The sequence below is a fragment of the Xenopus tropicalis genome, chromosome 1 (genome assembly GCF_000004195.4).
Source record: "Xenopus tropicalis strain Nigerian chromosome 1, UCB_Xtro_10.0, whole genome shotgun sequence".
In the NCBI taxonomy this organism is placed as follows: domain Eukaryota; kingdom Metazoa; phylum Chordata; class Amphibia; order Anura; family Pipidae; genus Xenopus; species Xenopus tropicalis.
In genome coordinates this window covers 66,718,959-66,746,918 of record NC_030677.2, presented here as the reverse complement: position 1 = coordinate 66,746,918, position 27,960 = coordinate 66,718,959, and the positions used below count along the sequence as shown (strand labels likewise).

At 38.1% G+C, this 27,960-nt stretch overlaps 1 protein-coding gene across 1 annotated transcript in view; it reads right to left on the bottom strand.

Annotated features, from left to right (window-relative positions):
- trpc3 (transient receptor potential cation channel, subfamily C, member 3) overlaps positions 1 to 20,045 on the bottom strand; it is a 63,881-nt gene extending 43,836 nt beyond the window's left edge. Inside the window, exons 1-2 of the mRNA XM_002941893.5 lie at positions 19,613 to 20,045; positions 467 to 1,238 (exon numbers count right to left, since the gene is read on the bottom strand). Coding sequence (XP_002941939.2) covers positions 467 to 1,238; positions 19,613 to 19,818 — 978 coding nt within the window. The 5' untranslated portion in view covers positions 19,819 to 20,045. The remainder of the gene's footprint in view (positions 1 to 466; positions 1,239 to 19,612) is intronic.
- Between the last annotated feature and the right edge of the window lie 7,915 nt (positions 20,046 to 27,960).

The window sequence follows — 27,960 nt, the reverse complement described above, 5'->3', positions numbered from 1 at the left end:
TTTCTGTTACATTAGAGGTCCATATGTAATATATTTATATGATTTATAAGTTTAATGCATCTGTTTGTTTGTCTCAACATCCTTATCTCATCCACTCCCATTGTTTAATCAGCCACAGACAATCTAACCAGCAGTATAGCAAACGATAATAACACCTTGGCCATATTCATTAGCTTGGGTTATAATACTATCTGGATAACATATTTTTCCTGCAGCAATGGCAGCTAGAGAACAGATTCTTTATAAAATGTTTGGTCTGCAGAAAGTTTTGCCATTTCCTGGTCCTTGCTATGGCAATAAGGCTGCATGTCTTCTTCCCCTTCAAGCATTAGAGCTGAATATCAAGGGGTGGTTATTATGCTTTTGTTTTCTAACTTGTAGGTAACCATTCAAATCTAATTGCTTATATTGACATACACATGTAAATAAATTGTTTAAAAATGAATATTTCCTTTTTTTGTCTTACCTTGAATTCCTTCTCAATGTTGGCCAACTTTGCCAGCTCATTGCTAAGTTCCAGTGCTGTATGTACCGGATCTTCACTAGAAAGTGATAGATAGGCTGGACTTGCTAATCCTTTGTAAGCATTTATCCTGGACCGTGAGTGACTGAAAGAGTCATGCTTTTGCTTTTCAGTGCAGTCACTGCATTTGCAGAAGTAATCATGAGGCCTTTCTATCTTTGCGCCTTTTACCAACAGCATGTGCACAACTTCATATTTTTGGCAATGAGCTGCAAGAATAATGGGTGTTATATCTGGGGAGAATCGTGTTCCATCTTCATCATAGGAATAAAAGTCATCATCCTGCAGTTCCTGTTCACATGGGCTAAGGGTAAGTCTTTTGCTTGCAGCAAATGCTGGATGGTTTAAAATGGCTTCTACTATCCTCACATAGCCTTTGCTGATTGCAAGCAGTAGAGCATCACCAATTCGTGCCAAGTTGTCCTTTTTGAGTAACAGTTCACTGACTTCTAAATGTTCATTTCCAACTGCTAGCTGCAGGGCATTTTGACCCATGTAATCAACACAATTGACATTCAAGGTCTTAGATTCCTCCAGCATTTTTCTTACTACAGGGATGTTTCCGTATTCTGCCGCATCCAGAAACCGTTCCTCTTCTGCTGTGAGATTTGGGCCTCTGTTATTGAACATAAATGCTGGGCCTCGGACTGCCTGTCTTCTTCCTTTCTCCCTTATCATGGTAACACGCCTCATAGAAGGGCTACCATCACCTGACCTAAAAAAAAGTGAGATTGAAGTTGCTTTAGGCTTTTGAAAACATACAAAGAGACAGATAAATATAGGCATTGTATTATTATTCTTTATATATCAACTCCTTTAAAAATGTATTTGACATACAGTACAGATATAGGACCCATTATCCAGAATGCTTGGAACCAAGGGTATTCCGGATAAGGGGTCTTTTCGTAATTTGGATCTCTATATCTTAAGTCTACTAAAAAATCAATAATACATTAATTAAACTTAATAGGATGGTTTGCACCAAAAAGGATTAATAATATCTTAGTTGGGATCAATTACAAGGTACTGTTTTATTACTACAGAGAAAAAGCAAATCGGTTTTAAAATTCTTAACCATTTGATTAAAATGGAGTCTATGGGAGAAGGGCTTTCTGTCATTCTGAGCTTTCTGGATCCCACACCTGTACTGTAAATGACAAAAAAAATATGTGCCATCTAGGATTGGTCAGTATTTTTTTTCTTCTTTTAAGGTCCTAAATTCAGTTTTAATTTATTTATTTTTTCTACAGAACTATAATTTTATCCTCTAGTTTGCAGTAAAAAATGCTACTAATTTATCATTTAAAATCTATTATTTACCTCCAGTTTTGGCAGGTCTTGGTAGCATACACATTGATCATGAACCAACATGACTGATATCATCTTTTCTTTATATTGTTATTTTAAGACTGCAGCAATATAAATTTTAACCTACAATGTTAAAGTAAGAGAACATTGATTATGATACTAAAGAGAGACCAAAAACTGATACTGGAAAAAACATTGGCGGTTGTTCTGAAGAAACATATAGCACCATCATTCTTAACAACCTCACAAGAGACACATTGCCAAGCACTTACAGGTATGCATAGAAAAATGACAGACTTTATGAGCATGAGGAATGGAAGCTTCAGAAGCATATTTATTTTAATGCTATCATACTGTGGCTACAGTCTAGTTGTAAAAAAGGTTCTCTGTCCAGACCCACTGCCCAGAGAATGGATTTTGAAGTATCACAGTAAGTAAGGAAATAGAAATGGTTGCAGTGTGGTGTGATAATGTGCAAAGTCTTTTTTATTGTATTGTATTGTAAATATCCCTTTTATTACCCATGTCCTTAGCTAGTTTTTGGACCTTCTCACCAGATAATGATAAAACTCTTGTGTACAGTGTGTTTACACCCTCAGTCAAAATACAGCAGATTTACACAGATAACATACATTTTAAATACTGCAGTTACAAGTAAAATAATTATCAGTGGAAACTGCAGATGCGCATGCTTTCAGTCAATGGTCTTGACCATGTACTATATACAATACAAAACTTACTGGTAGGGGCCGCTGTCACAGCTAGTCACAAGTTTTCCACAATATTCACAATTTTTTACGGTGATTTTTGATGCATGTGCCCCTTACTGTTATCAGATTTTTTCAATTTCCTGTTTTGTTGACAAAGAGCCTTGTGTACTGTAAACAGCTTTCTATTTTAATTGTTACAACACATCATATGATTACTAACATTTGCATCATACACCCAGTCATCTCTTTAAAGAAAAACTATACCCCCAGAATGAATACATAACCAACAGTTTACATTATGTTAACTGACCTATTAAAGAATCTCACCAAACTGGAATATGTACAGTATATCACTAAATATTGCCTTTTTACACCCTTTCCCATGAGCCACCATTTAGTGATGGGCTGTATCCTCAGAGATCACATGACCTGAAATAATGCAGCTCTAACAGTAGCAAGAAGCAGTGTGGAAGGAAAAGACAGAACTCTGTCCAATCATTGGCTGATGGGGCCTAGCATGTATGTGTGCCTTGGCTTGTTTGTGTGCACTGTGAATCCTATGATCCCAGGAGGCGGCCCTTAATTCTTACAATAGCAATTTTCTATTTAAGACTACCAAATAGTACATACTACTAAAAAAGTATTTTTTTTGAAAATGGTTTATTTAGATGAATATCTGCTTGTTTATACACAGACAGAAAAACCTTGCACTATAGGTTTTATAGGATGTGCTTGTTTATGCAATATATTTTTATAGAGACCTACATTGTTTGGGGGGTATAATTTTCCTTTAATACAGGGCCAGGCTGCTGTCTCTGATACCTCTGGATATAAGCTGAAAGGTAGAACTTTTTTAATACATCACTTTGTTGGCTATAATCTCCTGCAGCAGCCCTGATACATAGCCTGCCTTCAAATGAGACAGCCAAACAGGACATATTGACAGGTTCCACCAGGCAGCTTGGCAACAGGCCATTCAGTTTGGATAGTCTTCACAAATATTACACTGATGAATGACTTTAGTAATGTGGACTGCTTCCAAAATTATGAATCACTCTATGTTAGGATGAACTTTTCAGATGTAAAATTATGTGCTGATATAACAGAGGATTGTATAAAAGAATATAATAAGGATTAGCAATGCTATTTTTGTCCAGACAAACTAAACCTTTTTACAGCATAGCTGTAACAGCAGCCATTCTTGCAAGAAAGCCTGCTGGCCTGAGTCCCGTGTTACTGTGACTTTGCATAGTGAATGGACATCATCATGCATGTGTATGTCATTATAAGAGCACCAACATTTGTCATTGCTATCTTAATGGCATTTGCACTATCTGTACCAATCTCTGCCTTGCTCTTTGATCTAGCTGGGTTCTGTTTCAGGATCTCGTTGAAGTTTGTTATCTTCATCTGCCTAGCACATAAACCAAATGTATGCCTTTATACAAAACCTTGAACCTGCTTTGCCTGTGGTATACTTAGCCAAGAAATCAACTTTCTGCCTTCTTGACTAATCTTGCATAGGACTTTAATGGTATGTGTTATGATAATTTTGGGCAGTGATCCCCAACAAGTGCCTCGTGAGCAATCTGTTGCTCACCAATCTGTTGGATGTTGTTTCCAGGGGTCTCAAAGCAGGTGCTTCTTTTTGATTTCCTGGCTTGAAAACAAGCTTTAGTTAAAACCATGAGTACCAGTAGGCTGCAGTCCTGTAGGCTGCCAGTCCACATAGGAGCCACAAATAGCCAATCACAGCTTGTGTTGCTCTACAACTTTATTTATATTTGAAAGTGACTCAAGGGTAATAAAGGTTGGGGACCCCTGATTTAGAGCTTCTGTCTGTGGGTCCATTTCCTGCTGCTGAGCGTGACAATTCTAGAGACTCAGTTTCACTGTTTGGTGCTTCAGGGTTTGCAGATGGGCACAGATGCTGATCCAATCTCCTTTCACAAGTGGCCTTTTATTTGTTCTAAAGGAGTTAGATGAGGGTGCCTGACCAGTCCATGAAATTTCTAGGTGTGGATTCAACACAATTACTTTTTCATTTGTATTCAGTGCCCTTGGTATGACAAACAAGATGGTTTTTTGAAAACACTAAATATATTAAATATCATTTTCATTTGACAAATACAATTTGATTGAGAATTAAAAATACATTATAGGGCTCAGTTACATCTGCAAGTGCAGTCTGAAAAGTGCAATTTCAAGTGCAATTGCCATGTTATTTTCCCACAATGTAGTTTTTTTCTCAGAATTCCGGTGTCATTGTGAGCCCAAAAGGGCATTGGATCTGAGGTAATTGCACTGGACCTGGCACTACTGTTTCCAAAATTAACACAAGTGTGTGTGCATTTTGTCGCAAATCAGGCCAAAAGTCTGTCTGGTGTCATTTAGTTTTTCGCCACATGAGTGGCTTGTGTATCCTATTCTTTTGGTGCAACTGCACTGTGGCGCTTGGCACAGGACACTGTGGGAACTCTGGAGCTACTGCCTAGTTTCAGGGTGGTAGTAGTTCCAGGTTCCCCTGTGCCAATAGGCACAGCAGTGCCTGATTTGGAAAGCAGGATGGACTAAGTGATGCCAAGAAACTATACAGAAGTGCCAAGAGCACATTTTGATGCAAGTACCTAATGAAAGTGGTTTTACACACAATTTACTACAGGGAAAAACACAAGTTGCCTATTGTGCTTGCGATTGTAAATGAGCCCTTTAATGTTTGCCTCTGGTGGTGGTAAATTTCTATTATCTGTTTATTGTACAATATACATATGGGAATTTGTAAATGCACTATTTAACTGTTAACTAGAATTCCTGTTTGCCTGGTTTATTCTGTAACTGACAGCCTTCTAACCAAGTGCAGTTATTATTCCAGTAGGATTTGTTGAAGACACCTAATATAACAAAAGGAATGTGAGAGATATTTTTTTCAATAAAGGTTAATTTCAAGTGCTTATCTCTAAATCAATGTGTTATATCTTTCCTCTGCATGTCTCTAGCAGTAGTTGCTCTGTTATTGATGGCAAGAGCTGCCTTTTGACAATGTTAAATGGACAAGTGAAAAAAAACATTTTTGCAGCCAGCACCAGAATCTGATATATTAATGGGGCAGAAAAAACAATTACAATTGTCTAACAAGACCTTAAATAATATGAGCTGCGAGTGCCAATTATAAGTAGGGTTTGCAGGCAATTTTTTTTTCAGTGTCTTTATTTGTAAAATATCCCAGTTTTTCTTTACTTAGTAAGAAGGCATTTAAAACATTCTCATCTAAATTTCAAATTTATAAATAATGTGCCATCATTGATGCTAAACATAAGACTTTAATGAGCAAGGCTTTGGAGTTTTTAAAATAATTTTGGTACAGAGAGATTAAAATGTCCTTTGATGACATTTAGCATAGGCAATAGCCTGGAGTCTACACATCTGGGCTAGCTGGTATATACACGTAGGGGCAGATTTATCAAAGTACAATTTTCGTACCTTTAAAAAGCTATTTCACAATGTATGTATACCTGAGTGTGAGTGAACTGTACTGATCTGCTCCACATGTGGAAGATCTGCCTGCTCCAATTCCTAGGTTTTGACTGTGAACAATGGATTACAATTGTATGTAAAAAAAACACTTGTCATTATTGCATCACCTCTGTCTGAGGGGGAATCCTAAAGAAATATATTTTTCACTCACAACAGACCAATTGCGATATGATGGGACTAAAAAATAAAAAGCTCCCTATATAACCATCTAAAAAAGCTTCTGAAACCTTTGCATATACAATATATACCCTTGTATTTCTATATTGAGTTACCACACTTTTAGTTTTAGCAGCCTTTATATTTAGAATTTCCCCCAGAAGAATGCTTTTAGCTTGGATAGTTATGTGTGTTAAAATCATCCAATACACGTTTCACTAATAGAAGCCACAACATGATTTTTTCATCTTTTCTTGATTTCATGTGGATGTGTGGGTGTTCTGTCACATGCCAGCTCAGTGCAGCCAAATGCCAGCTTGTTTGCCTTGAGCTGAGCTACATTGTAAAAGTCAGTTTACACCTATAAGAACTGCAATTATATCCTCAAATTTAGCAGGTACAAAATAAGAAGTAGGCAATATGAAATGATAAAGCCTTAATCAATACATGGCTTATGCAGGGCAGGAAAATGTGCCTCCTTATTTGTGAAACAGAAAGCACCATGCAAAGTGCACACTGGGTTCTGCCATCTGCAAACGGTCTCAGGCCTCTGCACATTGGATCCAGCACTGACTACAAATTCAATGTATGATCCAAGAGAGTTGGGCAGGGGTGGCACACAGGAGTCCTCTTGCCTGCCCCCTTCCCACCCCTACTTTACTTGTCATTCAGAATTATTATGCTCTGGTATATTTTAGCAGCACTAATAGTTTCCACTTTGTAAAAAAAAATCAAGCATTTCACATTTAATAATTTAACAAAAAATTGTGATGAACTAATCAGAGACGTGTAGACTTACTGCTATGTGCTTTAATGTCCCATTGAGCAGAATGGTGGTTGTCTGCTCAGAGCAGCTGAGCACATTCTGATTAATTGATATGTATCTTTTCTGATAAATGTGTCAGTGACAGTCAGGAAAATGTTGATAAGTGGTGGAAAATATGAAAGTTCTGCGAATTCTCCAGGATTATTCAATTTAATATTTGATAAACCTAATCTAAATCTGTGGGACTAGATCCCTTACTTAAAGCTTTATGCATAGGTTATGCATCTGATAAATTGTTCCATTTGTATAAATTTGTACCGATGCTTTTGCACAAGAAGGAAATACATATAATATTTTTACAGATTCCTAAATGTACAGTTATTATTGTCAAAAAGCTAGTAAATCTAAATCGGCATTTAGTCCTCAGGGATATAAATCCAGTAAGTTTTACTAACTGTCTCCCAGCCACTATGGTATTTGCTCCAAGTCTAAACATAAAATAATCTTGGCTTTATATTAAGAGTCCTAAACAGAAGTGTTTGGTGACTATATTTTTCCTCCTTTATACTGTAGTAGTTACATGGGTAAGTAGTTACATGGGCAAATAAAAATTTCAAAGTGCAGATTTACAACAACAATACATATTTGTAACTATCTACTAACATGTCCAATAGTGAGCATGATTGCATTAAAAAGCTCCTTTAGGAATCAGACTTAAACTTTTGTCATTTGATCCTCTTGAGATAATTAAAGATTATAGAATAAAGCAAGTACGAGACTTATATATAGAAATTCCTACTTTATACTTGACTTTATTTACTAAAAGGTATTCTCCCTGAATATACATTTTGGTTATCATTTTATGTGACTAATAAAGGAGCTTACGTCTCTGGAAACCTGTATGACCATTTTCAGAATTTTAAATGTGTCCGGTTTATTCAGTCATTACAGTTTTTTGCTTTACAGATCTCTAGGAGAGGAAAAATCCTGTTTGCCATTAGTTTGGTTCCTTATTAGAGTGAAAGCAAACAAGCTAAGGGTCCTGAATACACCGATAGGCCTGCTATAACTTCCTTTTGAAAGAGAAAGAAACTAAAAGAAAGGTTTGTTGTGTTGAAATACTGTATGAAAGTGCATAGCTTGCTTTTTCAGTTGCTTGATTCTCTTTCCTCTGAAATTGTGGATGCTAGGAAAAAGATGCTAGTCAAGTAAAATGAAACCTTTGGCAAACGTAGCTCAACTGTCAGCACAAATAAATTGGATACATAGCTATGAATGTTATCACATCCTCTGTGGGGCACTCTGAAGATGACATCATTATCTAGACCTCAAAGAATTTGTTTTTCTATTAATATTTTCTAAGGAAATAAACAAATTGACAGTGAATTTATAACAAGATCTTTCACTTTAACTGCATATCTTTTTTGAAGAAGAATGTGTTCTTGCTAAATGAATTAACAGTACTAGTGAATTTATATATATATATACAGTATATATATATATATATATATATTTCCTTGCATTCCTCTGCCTCTGTATAGGCTACAGTTGTACAGTTGCTTTGCTTGGTCTCTTCTGTGTCCAGAAAGCGATTAGATAGCCATGTACCTAATGATATCAGCCTACACCTCACTAACACTTGTGGCCCATTTATAAAAAAAGATTTTAACAGTTTGCCTAGGACAGCTCCCATTGACTTATACATGCCCTTAACAGCTTTTAGATGGTGTAGTTTTGTGAAAATAAAAATAACAAAAACATTAGTAAATGCCCTTTAGTCACAACCAACAGGGTTATTTTACCAAACATGGTCAAATTCTTATTTATCTGATCAATCATCATGTGGTTCTTATACAATTTAGTCAGACATGGGAAATAATGTAACTAAATACAGTGATACATTAACATTATGTCAGGTCCCATGTTTGTGGATTCTCTATGGGAGTCTAAATAGGTAATATGGATGGGGGTGCAAATTATGGAGCCCACAATGGCAAATGTTTTTAGGGTTGCCGATATAATTAAACTTGTGGTATGCAGAATCTTAAGAAAAATATGCCTAAATAAAATGTATTACAAAAACTATTAAGGTAAGTGTATGACAGCCCCATATGCAAATATCAGATGTGGGATATTTGTTAATATGAATCAGAATACTGTTTCAGAAGCTAATGGACATGGCACTGATACTGATACAAACTGCAATAATAAGAATCATTATTAAGCCTCTCTGTTGATTAAATCAAAGCAGAACAATCCCAACGCTACACACACTTTGCTTTCTGTAGCCTGCTCCTAACTTGTGTAGTACCAATAGACGCCAAGCTGATTCCCTCTATGACAAACTAACTGAGTTCCACTGTTAAAATAAAATAGACTAAGGATCTCATCATAAGAATGCAAATTGTTGTATAATTTATCTGAGACTTATTTTGGTCAACTCTGTTCTTACCTGAAAAAAAATTACCTCTATGGATTACACTCGGGGCCACATTCTACAGTTCCAGGCTGCTACTGTCTAGAGCACAAGGCCAAAGTGTCACATACAGTATGAACAAAAAAAAAACATAATTTGTTGCAATCCACAATAGTCTAATGCTTTTTGTGAAATGGTTGGAACCTATTGCCAAGAGGTAGTGATTCTCCAGGCAGGACTGGTGTTCCCACTATGTGTGCTATCCTGGTGTATAAAGCTGTGTGTAGTATACCAACTCACTTTGACTCCCAAGAAGAAAGGTGCCGGAGACTGCAGAAAAGACCTGGGGAATTAGGGAATGTTCTATTATTTTTGTTTATCAATGATAGTGGAAGGCTAGGATAACATGGTTACTGTTCGGCTATACTGGTACATCAATTATTTTAAGTAAGTGACAATTGTAGATTTGTCAAAATATTGTATTAGGAAAGTGACATGGATACAATGCAAACAATTTAACAGATGTCATGTTATCTTTATTTCCACCTTAATGAAAGATGTTAACTCTGCCATGATATAGGCAAAATAATTTTTATTATTCATTGAAACGGAGCCTTGTATATGTTCATAGGTATGAAGAGGCTTTGTATTTTTGAATCTTCTTTGGTGTCAATTGCACATTTATTTTGCTGTTTTTTTAATCGTATTTCTTTGCTTTCTTATCCTGTAACCAGGGTTTAATGTGGAAGGCTATGTTAAAAAAGTGGATAAAAAGAATCCATTTAATCTATCCAGTGATAAGGACTTATCTGATATTGAAGAATGGAACCTTAACAGTAACAGGAAATCACAAAAAGTAATAAAAATCTCCCTCCTACATTTCATTCTGGGAGCAAGATTATTTTTAAACCTATATAGACAATAAACTGTTGTGAAAGAGACCTTCCCCTTACTTTGTAGAACTCTCTATTCGTATTTTGTTATTTTGGCGTTTTGATTAGCGCCATGAAAAATGATTGCAACTTTTCACATAATTATAGTAATGCAGCAAAACGAATTTAAATGTATGAAAATCAACATTAATTACACTTTATGCAGTTGACAAATCTGCATCAGCTTGACACAATCCCTGAAGCTGACTGGTCAAATGGAAAAATGGCTACTCAGCAAATGGCACGGCATTATGTTACATTACATAAAACCTACTGATAGAAATCAGTAATAAACGTAACATTACGTTAGTCGTCACACCCATGAAATTAATATTTTACAATAATCTACATTTCATTTCAATTAATAATTTCTTTAATAACATCACTTGAAATTAGGTTATCCGTAATAAAGTTTGTTATTTACTTCCTTCCAGCTCATGAACATGTCCCAGACAAGGGAAGATATTGTCATAACTGGTATCCCAGAACTCAGAACAGGCGCCAACGATCTGGTCACAGCTCTCGCTTCTGCCTATAACAGCCACCTTTCATGTCAGGAGGAGCCCTTTGCTAATCAGATCCCGCCAGGACTTGAAGAGAGAGAACCAAGGTGAGAGTTCTGAGCAGGCATGGGAACCAAATCGTATGACAGGAGGAACGGGGAACAAGTCAGTGTAGTCAAAGGACAGGCCAGGGTCAATAACCAACAGACAGCGTGGTACAGAATCAGAATGCGAAGAGTAGTCAAAACAGGCAAAGGTTGGTTCAGGCAGCAATATAGCGATGGTCAGGAACAGGCAGGAGTCAAAACACAGGAAAGCAGAACAGGAACACACATAGGAACAATGTAGAATTGATCTATGTTGGGCAGTGAGTACAGGGTCATGGGATCTTTAAATATTTAAATTCCGAGCCAAAAGTGAGCCAAACGAAAAGACACGTGCGCATGCCTGCGCGGCAAAACAAGAAAGATGTGCATGTACGCATAGAAGAAGAAGATGGCGGACGTCCCCGCATGGAAAGCAGCGGGCGTACCTGCTGCCCCACTGGACCACTGATATGGACCTTTTTTATATGAAATAAATTTGCTTTTAATAGAAACCATGAGCCTTCATCGACTTTGAACTTAAGTAAAATAAACAAAACACAAATATAAATGATATGTAGTCTGACTGTCTAGTAGCTATGTCGAGATGTCAGGTAAAGTTAAGCTCTTTCAGACTGACATTTTTTCTAAATACAGACATAGATAATTTACATTAGAATTTTACAGTACATTCTCGGGGATATTCACCTAAAAATGATTCTCTATATTTCCTCTAAAGAGAAAACCTTCACTATGGTATGTCTCATTTGACATTGATTTTAAAACAGAACATAAGAAAAGCTAGAATGCTTAAGGGCATATTACATTATATCAACCAGGCAGAAATAAAATGGTCAGGGTTTTAATTAATTTTAAAGCAGTACACTTTTTTTATATACTATCAAGGAACAAATCAAACTAGGTCTAATTTATTTAATCATCACAAAATGCATAAAACAATCTACAAGCGCCACAATAGCATTTACAAGGTAAATTCCAATTAGATAAAATAAGGGGCAGATTTAGCAACACGAGTTCAAATCCCAAATGGGAAAAATTCGGATTGGAAGACCGAAAAAATCGTATTAGTCACGATAATATCGTATTGGCGATCCGAAAGTCACAAAATTTTCGTACCAAAGGATTGTGCAGAACCAATCCGATTTTTTTGCGATACAAATACGAAAAAGTCACGCAAGGTACGAAAAAGTCACGCAAGGTACGAAAAAGTCACGGAAAATATGATTGGACCGATCGAGTGAACGGTCAGAGCGTTCGTGGATAAGTAAATGTGCCCCTCAATGTATTCTATTTGTTCACCACTAGTCCAGAGAGGGCAATTGTGCTATCTGCGCTAGCCTTGCACCCCCCCCCTCCTTCCTTCTGGCCTGCTCCAATCTCCCAAAGTAAACTGCAGAGGGGGTGCAGCAAAAGTTGCTCCCTCAGGCAGACGTAGACCTTGAAACATCCCTGGCTGAGTGCACTACAAGTTCTACCTGCAAGGACACAGTGAGGTTCAATTAGATATTCATTAACATAAGCCATAGTGTGACATAGGATATACATGCAATAGTACAATAAGTAGTGGAGTATCTATCATATTGGCACGTATCTATCATATGAGAAAGTGACAGGAAAAATGTGAATAAAGCCTAATGCTCTGTGTTCTAACTCACTAGCAGAATATGAATGGGGTCCTGTTTGGCAGAACTCAGAATGCCAAAATGATAAAGGGGCACATTTATCACAAGGGAGTGTACTAAATTGGACCCATAGCAACAGATCAATTACATTTTCTATTTTCTGGTAGACTGTTCAAAAGTTGTACTTTGTATGCACTTGTTCCCCAGCCCTTTTTATGTTTCTGCCTGTCGCATCTGCCTAATAGATTGTAAGCTCTTTGGGGAAGGGACCTCATCCTTACTGTGTAGTGTAACACCAAAGCATAGATTTATTTATTTTCACCATCTAATTTTGTTATAACTATATCCTGTTTGTGATTATGCTTTGTAAAATACTGTGTACTTTTGTAGTGCTATATAAATAAATACAAAACATATATACAAATAGGTGATAATAATGCTACTATATATAGCAGATATATAGCAGGATGGGTGTTTTAGATTCATAAGGTCTACGAGAAAAGCCTGTAGGACAGATTTGGCTCTATAACAGTCTCTATAACAGTCTGGGTGGCCTCCATTTCTACAGCCTTGTTAAAGGACATGTAAAGCCTACATTTGCCTACAGTGTATATCAGTTGGGCACATCCCCCCCACCCAAATGGCATCATTTGTACTGCATATATCCCCTCCGCTTGCCAGCACCATCACTTTTTCCAAAACCAAATACCAGCTTTCACCTGGTGGCCATTTTTCCTCTGATTGGATACATTTAAATCTGCAAACAGCCTACATACACAGACCCTTATTCAGCATACATTTTATCAAGAATACAGGCTCACACAGGCAGAACTGTGATAAAAGTTCTATGGGGACCAGCAATGCCATCTCTTCACTGGCTGCTAGACTGGGGGGCGTGTTTAGTAATCTGAACTTAGAACAACTGAGCATGCCCACAAGCCAACAGCCAAAGCAAATTCCTGAGGGTGGGGGCTGAGTGGGTTACAGGAGGAGAAGCAAATCTAAGTGATTAGGGGGACACTGCAGCCTTACTATTAACCTCTGTACAACTAGTGTGGCAGGTACTGAAAGATTTCAAAAAGGCTGTTCACTGATTCAATTTTTGTGTGTGGGGTTTACATGTTATTTAAATAGTTTGGACTTCTTATATGCTTTACTTTACTATTTATAAATATCGTTCTTCAGTATTTCATTTGTCATACAGAATAAAACATATTTAATGGAATGTAAAGGAGGCCAAGCCTGCAGGTTGCAGGGATACAAATGTCATGGCTTTTGTGAGGGAATGTTTTATAATCAGATCGGTTTCCCTGAAGCAGCAGGTTGGAGAAGAATTGTACTGCATTTTGTTACCAGTCACACTGGAATTCATGAGCATGGGTTTGAATTCTGTGATCTTTTCTGTGCCTGTTGCATATTTATATACTAGCGCTAATATAGTAGATAGTAGAGTTTACATAATTAAGTAGAGCATCAAAAAGATTTAATGTATTATCATGTGATTTACAATAGTGTATAATAGTAACAAATTTCTTTGTGCATGTAGCAACCACTAAAAACCTTTAAGAAAATGGTGAAAAAAAGACAATTGTTTCCACTGGCCTGACCGATACTATTGTCCACACAATCTTCACACAACCGAAACATTTGCAGTAGCAAAAGTACTGACTCTCAGAGTCTGATGTACTGAGCTCCTCTGCAACAGTAATATAGAGATTGGCCCAAACCATTAGATAGCAACAGGAGAATGTGCAATAAAATCTGGAAAATATCTAGGTATCAACTGTTATGCTAGGGAGATGCCCAATTAATTCCCTTTTACTAGTATCATAGCAGAAATGTTTGAAGAAACTGGATGTTTAACATTTAGCATTTTGACTGATGAACCAGAACATGCAGAAATGCAGTTGAAACTCTAAACAATGTTACACTTAAAAGAGGAAGAAATTCTGTGTAATTTCAAAGCATCTTGATTTCACTCCAGATCAATATTCTTCCTATGTTTACATTGATTTTTGTATTTCTCTCGCTGTAATGAACTTGTTCCATTTCTAGAAAAGTGAAATCTGCTGGTGCTTGAGCTCAAGAAATAACCCCTTGTTCTCTTTACCTGATTCAAAAGATCCTTGCAGATTTCCTTGTATTGACCCTGAATGTAGAATGGGGAACACCTATTAATACCGGTGTGGGAGGCTGTGCAGGGTGCCAATTGTGAAAATCATGGCAGCATCTGTCTGTTTTTTGCACTTTCCACCCTACCTCTAATATTTAACTGAGTTCTATATCCTCTAAATAAGTTAGTATGGGATCCCTTATCCGGAAACCCATTATCCAGAAAGTTCCGAATTACAGAATGGCCATCTCCCATAGACTCCATTATAAGCAAATAATTCTCATTTTTAAAATGTATTTTCTTTTTCTCTGTAATAATAAAACAGTACCTTGTACTTGATCCAAACTAAGATAGAATTAATCCTTATTGGAGGCAAAACAATCCTATGGGGTTTTTTCAATATTTAAATTATTTTTAGCAGACTTAAGTTATGGAGATCCAAATTACGGAACAATCCCTTATCTGGAAAACCCCAGGTCCCAAGCATTCTGGATAGCAGGTAGTAGGGTAATATACATACAAAATATTCTAGTGAAAACAGACCACAGACAATCTATGACGTAGAATTGTCCTCCCTGAACATTGTACATTACTGACCAACTACTTTATTAAAGAGATAAGAGAACAAATAGAAATCACTATGTTTCTGTACTGTGATGTTATCATTTGGAGCTCATCTGTAGGCAAACTGGCAAAGTATTACCACTGATACTGAAGTAATAAGTGAGGGGATTTTTCATCTGTGCAGAAAGAGTGGTATAGGCTATAGGCTCGGTCTGAAAATCACACAAAACTAGGTTTCATATTATTTTATCGGTACATGTATGGCCAGCTTAATAGAGAAGGAAAGTCACTGGGGGGTGAAAAAATGTTAGGCACCCCCAGGGACTTAAATCGCTTACCTTTTACCCCGGGCTGGTGCAGGTTTTCTTCTAACAGGAGCACCAGCCCAGGGTAGCTGCGAAAATTCACAGTGTAAAAATTCGCTGCGTAATTACCTGCGTAAAAAAATTTGTTGCGTGTCAAAAACAAAATGCAGCGCAGCAAAAAAAAATTGTTGTGTGTGACAATTTTTTTTTACATGCAACATTTTTCGCCAAAGCAAAATGGGACAGATTCACTCACCACTATTTGTAGCTGGATGCATAGTAAACCATGGAAAAATTGCAGCGTTTTTTCAGTGCGACTTTTTACAAAGGGGCAGATTTATCAAAACACGAGTTCGAATCCCGAGTGGGAAAAATTCGGATTGGAAACGAAAATTTCTGAAGATCGCAAATATCACAAAAATGCTTACGAAAAAATCGTATTAGTCACGATAATATCGTATTGGCGATCCGAAAGTCACGGAATTTTCGTACCGAACCATTGTAAACAGCGGCAGAGCCTTTCCAAATTTTTCGCGCGGGCGCTTGAAAAAATTGTGCAGCCGCACGAAAAAGGTCACGCGAGCGCGAAAAAATCGCCAAGAATACGCTCGGAGTGTTCGGTTCTTGGTAAATCTCCCCCAAAGTATTTACCATATTTTTTCATATGTCATATGTACTATCAATCCTAGCTGATTTAATTAACTCAAACATCCAATCTTCAGCTATTGTGTATCGGATACAGCAGTGAAGCTTTCCTTCTGGCTCATAATGTGTAGGAGAGGAAGGTATAGCTATCATAAGGTATATAACTTTCTTTTTGTAGGAGCCAGAACTAGGCTTCCAATACTGTGTTGTAACTGTGCAGTAATCTGATATTATTATACTTTTCATTTCAGAAGAAAGTTCCTATAGAATAGAAACGCCATTAGGTCACTTTTTTCCTTTGGCCTTAAATGCAAAAATTAGATGGTATTGTGTTTGCTATAAGGGTAATTGACACACAGGGAGATTTGTAGAATCCAGTCATCCAGTCCATTGGGAATTATATTTTACTATTTGTTTTTGAATTTAGCTTTTTGTTCAACCGCTCTCCAGTTTGGAATTGTAGCAGCTATCTGGTTGCTAGGGTACAATTTACTTTGCCAATACCTAGCAACCAGGTAGTGGTTTGAAAAAGAGACAAAAATATGTACTAAATAGAAGTTATAAAAAGTAACAATAACAATAAAATTGTAGCCTCGCATATCAACAGGTTTTTGTCTGCCAGGTCAGTGGTTCCCATTTGAAAGCGGAGTCAGAAGAAGAAGGCAAATAATTAAAAAATTATAAAAAAATTAAGACCAATTGAAAACTTGGCTAGAATGTGCCATTTTATAACATACTAAAAGTTAACTTGAAGTGTCATTGCAGCCAGAGCACAATGGCAGGTGTGTGTTTTGATGACCTAGAAGCAATTATCCAAAGTTTGTCAGAATGGGGACTGTGTTATCTCTGGAACTTGGGGGCCCATTTACTAAACAATTTTGAGATAATTTTGTAACTTATAGAACATTTTTTGTAAGTTATAGAACATTGGATCTGGCGAGTGCCATTGAGTTCTATGAAAGGCTTCCAAACCCAGACATGGAAGGTTCCAAACCAGGAAAGGTTTACATGACGTTAATGAACTTTTCAGCACAAAAATTTAGTGACTTTCGGAACGGAATTGCAATATTTTCGTACGAACGATAACAGCATTGTCGAAACATTTTAGAACATCAGAAATTATTGTGGTTACTCCGAATTTATTCCATACCGTGTTTTAAGCCCAGAAAAAAACGAATATTAGTAAATGTGTCCCTTGGTGTCAACATTTGTGTGTGATTTGCTAGGTGCAAGTCTGCTGCTCCTGTTGACACAGTCTGCAAAGGAAGCCTTGGAAATACTGCCACCTTACAGCTGGTGGTAGCTTCAGGGTTCTCCTGCATGTGATTTAGAAGAGGGGGCATGATAGATGCACTTGTGCTAAGCACAACTTTAAGGAAGTGCAAGAAGCATCTTTGGACACAAATACCTTCCAACAAGATGTATCTATTTTTACACAAATATAGTTTTGAATGCAGTCATAAATGAGCCCTGTAATGTTAGCGTGAAACAATTGCTCTAGGAAAGCAAGCATAAAAGACTGAAAACCATTTTTGCAATATCACACTTAAAATAAGAAGACACCAATTGCCCCCATATGTAATTAAAGGCACTAAGTTTGCACAGGAGCAGTAAGGCATAGCATCCAATGACATCAGGGCCGAAGAGGCACCTGCCTAGGGCGCAACGGTGGGAGGCACCAGGCAGGTACCTCTTCTTTCACCTACCATTGATTCTGGACCCTTGCCCCCCACTGCAGCGGCCCTGGTAACCCCGGTGGGTTGGTCAAGCCAACCAGGTTGCCTAGGGCACTGAATAAGATGTTTGTTTCATAACAGGTGACCAGATAAGGCTACCTGCTGATTGGTTGCTATGGGTTACTGCTCCTGGGCAAACTTGGTACCTTTTAGTTACAAATAGTGTATACATATGTAATGTATACTATACTGTATATTTCCTGACACAATCATTTCATCTGTTCAGTATTCAGTGTCTATGCTTTGGTGCATGTGTTTACAGTCTAGTTATTCATCATTTTCTGGTAGAGGTAATGCAAGCAATTCTCACAGATGAAAGCTCTATAAGTTAGTATAAGTTATAACCCATGTATGTATACATGACTAATGTGACATATCTGTTTAGTTTAGAATGATATTGGCAAATGTTGACATTGTTATGGCAGGCATGAACATTATCCACTTCCATTACGGAAGTGTATAAAGTAACTTTTTATTATAGTTTTTTTAAACCTTTTTATTTTACTGTTAATGAGCACAGAAATTGCTACTTAAATAACACTTAGAGCTAATTTTACAGGGGGCACTGTTGCTGCCACTAACTTCAAACACAATATATAGTTGGTCAGAAATATAATTATGGGGATGAACATACAATATGCCTGGAGTATTTTCATTTGGTTAACCCTGCTTGTTCTTAATAACCAATTACACTGTATTGCACAAACAATATGACCTACTGGAAAATGGTCCTGCAATGAGGACCTGTAATTAGACAAGAAAGGGTTAAAGAATAATTGTCACATGACAAGAGAGATAGAAAGATTAAGTAACTGTACTGTATTCACTGTTTGTGTGTGCTGCCAAGGACAGTACAAGGGAGAAAGGCTACGAGAGAGAACTTAACACTTGGTAATTCAAAGCAAGCTGGGGAAATTAAAATAAGTCGAGCTGATCGGAAAAGAAATGGCTAGATAGAGACAGACAGGTGATAGATAGAGAGAGAGATACTGACAGACAGATAAATGATGGATAGATAGATGGATAGATAGATGATGATAGATAGATAGATAGATAGATAGATAGATGGATAGATGGATAGATGGATAGATAGATAGATAGATAGATAGCTGGATAGATAAATAGATGATTGATAGATAGATAGATAGATAGATAGGTAGATGATATATTTTGATTATAATGTTTCAAACTGGCTTGTATCATATCACCCAACTGTCTATGACAGTCTATTTGAGTATTAGTTGTGGCATGACTTTTCTCCCAGGCAGTGATATAGTGCTACTGTGTTTCACACCACTGATTTTGCACAGTTACAATGTAACCAGATGGGCATTTCACTTCTGCTGTGGCATGTAACCCCTGCTTTGCTGTTTATTACAGGGACTCCCATCTAGGGATGGATAACCTGCTATAAAAACTCCATAGGACATTTATGAGAGATTCTTAACTCTACCTTTCCTGTTTTATTAAATTTTGTCCAACTGGTGGTATGTATATTATGCATTTACTGTTTTGTGAATATTTACCATATAAAGAGCATAATATGTTAAATATACCATTTGCTGCCTTTTTGTGGTTAGTAGGTGTGCATTGAGTAATTGATTGAGATACTTAACTCATGCCCTGCTAATGCCACATCCCACAGCCCCAAACAGCAATATAAGTGCATACTCACGTGGAGTGAAATCGATAACAGTCACTGTGGGACCCACCGGCCATAAAAGAGCTGCTCTCTGCCGGCAGCACCAGCACTCCCCTGGGCTGAGGTAGCGGAGCCCATTGCCCCCCATTCCTTGCTAGCCAGCTTCCACGCTCCCCAATGTCCGGGAAGCTGACCCTTGCTGCAGGCAGCTCCTTGCATTTCCTGCCCTTATATGACATCCAGAAAAATCCCCAGGACACTTAGGAGGCTACAGCAGAGAGGGCAAACCTTTCACCTGTTCCAGAACTGATGGAGAAGAAGTGTGCTGAGGTGGGTTGCACGGGGCACACAGGCTTCACTTGCACAGGTACCAGAGGGACAGAGGATGTGAAGTCAAAGTGGAGAGTAAATGCTATGGGAAAGCACCAAGCACCAAATGCAGAACCCTTGGCAGCTGCTCCTTTTCTCCTCCCGCCCCTCATTCACACTGCCCTCCTCCCCCCTCTGTGGCACACTCCTTCTGTTTGCATGATATGTATTCACAGTACAAGCCTGCCTGTTCCCAAGCACTAACTGTGCAATACACATAACATATAGCCTAGTGCTCCTGCTCCAACCAGCAATGGGGACCTGTGACTAGATAATAATGGATTAAATAAAACTGTGACATGGGATGGAGATAGAGAGATTAAATGAAAAGCAAGGCGGTGTGATTACATTGATCCAGCAGAGCTTGTACTGTATTCACTGTTTGCATGTGCTCTAACAAAGGCAGTATTGGGGGAAAAGGTATCAGTGAGAACTTAGCAATGGATATACACCTTTAAATCCTGTGAGCGCTCTTGATCCTGACAGTATTTGTTATTAGTTAGAGTGGTATCACTTTTCAGGTACTGATATTTCTTACTGTTTTTAACCCAGCTGATTTTTCACAGCAACAATGTAACATGGTGGACACTTCACTTTTGAAGGGATTTGTCTGTGCCATTTAACCCCTGTTGTGCTTGTTATTGCAAGGACTCTTGTCTGATACTGGGATGATTAACATGTTGTTAAAGCTGCATCTTTACATAAAACCAACTCCATAAGGAAGAAGGAACCCAAAATACAAGTGTGAGATAATTAACTGGCGCTCTGCTCACATGGAGTGCCACCTGTAACATTCACTGTGGGACCCACTGGCCATAAATGAGCTGCACTCTGCCGGAAGGACCAGCACTCCCCTGGGCTGGGGAAGAGGAGCCCATTGCCCACTATTGCTTGCCAGCCAGCTCCAGCAGTCACCAATGTCTGGGAAGCTGACCCTTGCTCTAGGCAGCGCCTTACATGTCCTGCCCTTAGATGACATCCAGAAAAATCCCCAGGGCACTTGTGCAGGGGGTGCAGGAGGCGGACATGAAGCAAAGTAGCAACCAGTGAGCCAGAAAATGTAAAGCTACACTGGAGAGTGCAATGGGAAATAGATTAGGCACCAAATGCAGCACCTTTGGCAGCAGCTCCTTTACTCCTGCCCTCCTCCCTCTCTGTGACTGGGGGGGTGAATTTTAGTTGTAACTTATAATTATTGGCCGGCATGTTGGTCTGAGTTCTGTTAATTCTCTTTTGTGAAGTTTTTAATAAAACCACATAAAAACCCTCTCTGTGGCACACTCCTTAGTCTATCCTGCCTATTATTCTTACTAAGCCCATGAATACCATTCCTGCTTGGATGGCACCATCACTCAGTGACAGGTCGCAATCACACTGATTATAGACAGCATCTGTTTAGCAAACCAGAGAAAGGGAATATACAGCATCTGAGGCCGTAGTGTATAGGTACCCGGAGCAACTCGTTAATCATTCTTCTGTACATAATGTTCATCTGGGAATACCTATGAAATGTGCCTGTATTACTGCCTAGGGGTTGCCTTTAGTTGCTAAATCATTAAACACATTTGCAAATTGCATTGAATTGCACTGGGGCTCCTTAAATGTGTATATGTGTGTGACACTTGCTAAATAATTATTCACACAATATTAGAACTACTAACACTCGATCTATATTGTGCCTCTTTAGTAAAATTAATTATTTACTGGTTCTATTAAAGACTGCATTTATGTTAATAGAAGTTCTTATATAGGTTCTATACATATATATCGATATTTAGGTTTTTTTTCTGTATTTTAATTTTGGAAATACCTTAAATCTACTTTAAAACTTTTAAACATTACTTAAACCCAATATGATTGTTTTGCCAACAATATGCATTTATGCAGTTTAGTTACCATTAAGTACAAGGTACTGTTTTATTATTACTGAGAGAAAAAAAATTATTATTTTTAAAAAGATAAAATTAGTCAGAGGATATTTAGCATCAGCAACAAAATGTCCAGTCTGCAATCAACCTAATAAATGACCTTGTGTCCTGAGGGTAAATAAACTGTAGATGTAAGACATTAGTGCTGGGGGTTATTTATAAAGACTGGGCAAATTTGCACCAAGGCAGTAACCTATAGCAACTAATCAGTGATTAGCCTTTTTCATCCAGCTGCAGGTAGAACAATGAAAGTAAATACCTGATTGGTTGTTATGGGCTACTGCCCAGGTGCAAATTTGCCCATTTTTGTATGTTAAGGGGCAGGGGGGCACAAAAAAGTCACCAAATTAAAGAACAAGGAAAGGCAAATTCACTGGGTGGTGCCTTAGATCCCATGCGCAGTAGAGTAAAAATCGGACGTTAAAGTCGCAAATTTTACTCTACTCTGCACACACATGCGTTATCCAGTGAATGTAAATGATCAGTGGGGCATCGCACAAGATGGAGGAGCAATGCCCCAGACGAGCAACCCAGGCCAATGCGCTTTTTTCAGCAGAAAGAAGCACCGGCCAGGGTTACTTGTCTGGCACATCGCTCCTTCATCTTGCGCAATGCCCCCAGTCATTATTTGCATTATCAGGATAGCATGTATGCGCAGTAGTGTAAAATTTACGACTTTAAAATCCAATTTTTAATCTACTGTGTATGTGCGGTGGCAGGGAAAACAGGGAGTGGGAATAGGGGGTTGCTGCAGACAGTGGTGGGCAAGTGAGAGGTGAATAAGAGCCAATAGGAGCCTTGAGTGCAAGTACCTCTTAGCCCACCAGTGTTGAGCGGTGCTCCTGCCATGAGACAATTTGAGACACTTGCCTCAGGGGGCAGCATCTCACATATTACCAAGGGCAACAAAAAGGTAACTTAAGAGCCAAAATTTAGTGTTATAGCTCTTACTGCAAAGAGGGGCTGAATTGAGAGCAGCATTGCCTTTTCATCCTATGAATCTATACCCCCTTATTAAAGGAAATTATTTTGCTGCCCATTACTGCTGCTGACTGCCATTTCTTCTACAGTGATATTTTATATAGGTTGTGCCCAATGTGTGGCCCTTTACCTATAGCCTAGATTGCTCCCACAAAACCTTTCATTGTAATTATGTATTTTAGCAGAGTTATTCTGCAGGAAGAATGGCTAAACTTCCATGTGGGTTAGCACCCCCACACCCGTCCCTTTAATGGTGGTCTTATGCCTTTAAAAAAATGGGTGTTGGTTAATGGGCAGTCTTCTCCTTTACAAGCTGCAAGCGGGGGAGGATTAAGCCTGTAGAACCAAGCTGTGGTCCTGGCAATCTCTCTCTCTATAAAAGCAGAAGGCATGGGGGTGGACTTAGCCCTCTGACTCAAACCAGCCCCAGGTCAAGAATGGCAACAGTGCACGGGAGTGCCAGCCTTTGAAAAATATGACCAAAGGTAAATAGATAGGACCGCCATATGGGGTTTACCTTGACGTGGTATGGTGGCTTACCAATCTTATGATCATAATTTTGTAACTAAAAACCCCTGTTTTTTGTCAATACATGCACTAGCATAGACAATTTACTTATGAAACAGGGAACCAGGGAATGTGCATTGATCAATCCCCCTCTCTTTTTGTATGCTTGTAGATCAGTCGCACTTCCATTGTATTTGTATACTCTATTTAGCCTTGGAGTGCTCCCACAACCCCTTTCTGTGTATTTATATATTAGATTAAGGCTGTAAATGAAGGCTTGATAACCTTGTACTATAGGGTCAAAAAGGACCATTAACAATGGAGAAAGCAGTTGGCAGCTCATGCAGGAATGTCAGTTAGATAAATGCTGTTTCCTATCCAGTTGCAGAATTCGTGCATTATGAGCAGATGTCAATGAAGGTCAGGGTTGGACTGGCCTGCCAGAATACCAGATGATCTCCTAGCTGGTTGCAACCTAGAACAATTCCCATTAGCCATTTCTTATATTAAGGATAGGTCTATATGACATTTTTGTAGGAATGAGTCCTGGATGTCAGTTTCTCTTGTGGACCTTAGGAGGCCCAGTCTGACACTGAAGCAGTGAGAAAAGACTCTTCTTCAAACAGAAAAACTCAGAACTGGAACAAGAAACTCAAAGAAAATTCCTAAAGTATTGCATAGCCATTAGTCAAAGAAAGCTGGAAATCATATGCTGCATTCAAAACAGTTAAATACCATATCTGCAAAAGTAAAGCAAAAAGTAGAAGGCAACGCTGTAAACATCCAGATTTACCTGTAGGCAATACAGTAAATTGCTTAAACTGGCCATAGGCTTACTTTGTGGATATTTAAATGATTACGGCAGCCCCAAGGGCATCGGATGATCCTCTCAGCCTCGGTGCCCTGTGTCCTATTAGCTTCTTGTCAAGACATAACAAACAAAACAAGAAGGCATGGAATATGATATTGTAAACTGGGGACAGTCAGTATCATCTTCATAGGAGTAACATAATTATGCATCAACATTAGTATTATTTTCAAAAGGAAAAATAAAATTTAATGGTATAGCAGCCCTTTACCTCTTACCATGAGTAAGAGGCATAGTTATAAAACTGGGCAAATATTCTACACCAAGAAGCAGTGTAAAAAGTAGTGATTTTATTATTGAATTATTGAAGAATTTATATAACTTTTGTTCTCATTATGGTTGATTGCATGTAATCCATCATCATTGCTAAGATTTATGCAAAAGGCTTTTAAAATGAATAAAGGTTAACTCTATAATACATGGGGGGTGGCGGAGTTCCAACAGTGAGTAAAAATCATAATGTATAGGCAGAAAGCATTGTGCTGGTTGCAATCAAATTAAGTATATTATAAAACTTAACCTTTATTAAGATACAAATAATATCCCTCCATACTGTAAGTAATTAAAACTGGATATCTAGCCATAGCCATGGGCAATGTGTGATCAGCCATGGAAGAATGGTCCTCATAATAGGAGAACAGGCTGAGCAAAATATGAGGGGACTTGAGTGTGCAAGGCAAGTCCACATAATCCCTTAGGAACCACATCATTTTTGGCATTCAGTGCAGGAAATCAAAGGGAAATAAGGGACTTTTCAATAAGAATCTGGGACTGCGGGCCGAGCTGTTAAAATGGGAGATGTCCCACGAAAATCGGGACAGTTGGGAGGTATGCAATTGCAGGGGGGACACCCCCCCCCCCACAGAGCCATAATTACATTGGAATTGAGGAAGGGAATGCAGCATTATAGGTAAAAACATGCCAATTTGCATCTGAAATTGCACACTGCACTTGTGGTCACAATTAAAATTAAACAAGAATCCTTAGCCTGTAAATATCATGTAAATAATGAACAACTGAATTGGGTTCTCCTTCCTTAGTTTCATCTTTATTTTTGCCTTAGCATGCCGACCTCATGAGAATATCACAGAGCATCCTATGGGAAGGAAAGGGCATCTCCATTCTCTTCATAAATTCCCTTTCTGCTGCAATTGCTGCTTTTAGCAGATTACTCTTAAGCCCATCTAGACATCTTCTGGGGGCTTTGTTGGCCTAGAAAATGTTTTATTTTGTTGTATTTTTTCTCTTTTACTTCCTTATATATTCTCCAGTAATCCAGGATTGTGCATATTAGTAGTATATATTAAAGAAATAGTGACAATGCTCAAGTCAATATGTGCCTATGTGTCTTTCAGACTGTTTTCCTCAATTTGACCTCTTTCTATGTAAATTAGACATAGGTTACTTCTGATTCCAATATCCTCTTATGGGCCCTTGGGACTTGTCAGTTAGTCCTTGCAAGGTGGATTTTAAATGCTTGACTGGCAATTTGGCAGCACTGTTGTCGGCTTACACAAAACTAACAAGCGGTCCTAGGACTGCTTGCGAGATTTAACCCCAGTGCTGGACTAGATTTTTCGTACAGGAAAGGCAGGCATGCAAGGGACAAGCATAAGATAGAGGAGCTTGTACAGAGCAGCACAGAGAGAGAAGCTTGAGGGGATGAGATACGAGAGGCTGGATGGAAAAAGTAAGAATAAACCAGTAGTACTTGCCCTGCACAAGAAGTTTTTTCCTTCTCTATATGAGGAAGTGGAGTGTTTTTTTTGACAGTAATATACCTGTATTTTACTAATCTGGTGGATTGACGATTTTGTGATTAATAGTTATTATTAATATTTGTGATTAATATCTAATTAGAAAACCAAAGGAGTCACATTCACTTTAAAGGGGCCGTTTTATTATTTTCAGTTATTTAGATTTTTGTTCAGCATCTCTGCAGTTTGGAATTTCAGCAGCTGTCTGGTCTAGCTAGGGTCTAGTTTACCTTAGCAACCAGGCAGAATTCAAATGAGAAACTGGAATAAGAATAGGAGGGAACCTGAAAAGAAAGATAAAAATAAAAAGTAATAATATTATTATAAGCTCGTGGAGCAATTTTAGCTACAGGGGCCAATGACCCCCATTTGAAAGCTGGATAGATGTAGAAAAGAAAGGATAATAATTAAAAAAATTAAGACCAGTTGCAAAGTTGCTAGGAATAGGTTATTTTATAACATATTAAACGTTTATTTAAAGGTGAATCACCCTTTTAAGAGCATTGTTTTCTTAACCCACATTTGCCCATCAATATGCAAAGTACCTCAGACGTATAGATCAAGCCGGATCACCCCTTCTTATGGGAGCTACTGTAAGGGATCTCTCATACATCAAGGTGCATTTGGTGCTTCTCCCATATCCATGGCTATAATATTAAAGGCATAATTATGTCAGTGCTTGACCTGAGGAGCAGGACCTAAGTTAAAATCTTAGTATTATTTTCTTTGCTGCTTTCCTTCTAGTCTTTAGCCTCCCTTCAGCTTCTATACAATATTTATCAAAAACCTTTGCTGACCTCTTCTTCCACTCTCACATATTAACATTCGGCTCTGCCCTTGGATTTTGCTTTCCCTGTAACCCTTAGTAAGTCCATGAGCACTATGTGCAGAATGAAAAATATAATAGGTTGTTGAATGAGCATTCCAAGTTCTTTTTTTCTGGTGTGAAATCAGTACACCTAAGCAGGTAATGGCTTGTTTTCCAAAATAGCCATGGTTCGGTTGTCAGATGATCAATAATAGCAGTTAAGTTACCAGACTTTGCATTTAGGCTGATAATAGTATTGGCATAGTTTGGGAAATCATGGGCTACATAAAATGCTGTTAGCCAGCGCAACAGTAATAATATTATACAAGTATAATTTTTCATTAAAAATAAATGTATTTCAAAATATGTTAATAAACCATTGTATCTGCTGCTATTTGCTTTTATTGGACAGAGAATAAAAACATTTAAACATTCAATGGCATGCATTCTGATGGAATTTTCTCACTATGGCAGTTGTACTGACCAGTGGGCGAAATGAGATCTATTAGCCTCAATTTGTCTAAAACAACAGCAGTTGCTCACAGTTTGATGCAAAACATAATAAAATATAATCTTTGTGGAACCAGCTGGTCCAGTTTTACTATGAGAATGCACTTTTCTTTCCACAAACGGCCAATCCATTAAGCCCACCCTTAATTTTCAGCACCATATTTTTAACTGTGGCAAAGGAACTGTGTTTTGGTACCAAAGTTTATGCCTTGTCCCTTGACTTAACCTGTTCCTGACTATTTCTCAACCCTGCCTTCCTTGACATGTACCTGACTCAGACTCACTTAAATACCCAGCTCAGTGTGCAGATTGCTGTTTTTCATCCAAAATGCAGATTTTTTTCATTGACTTCCAACATGATTGTGGGCACAAAATAATGTGTCTACTGCAACAGTGCACTAACACAGATGCAATTTGTTTTGGTAAATTGCGTGTTGAGTTGTAACACACATTTTCTCACCTGTATTCATGTTTGGATGGTCTCTTCCACCACGTGCAATTAATTGCAGAATTATTGTCCGATTCACAGCAATTCAAAGCAATTGTGTCTGCAGTTCCAACATCCTCTCCAAGTGTTCATTTAGTGGGGCAGAATTCAGTGACAAATATCCATAAAAGGATAAGGAGTATTCATGAAGACAACATTATATAAA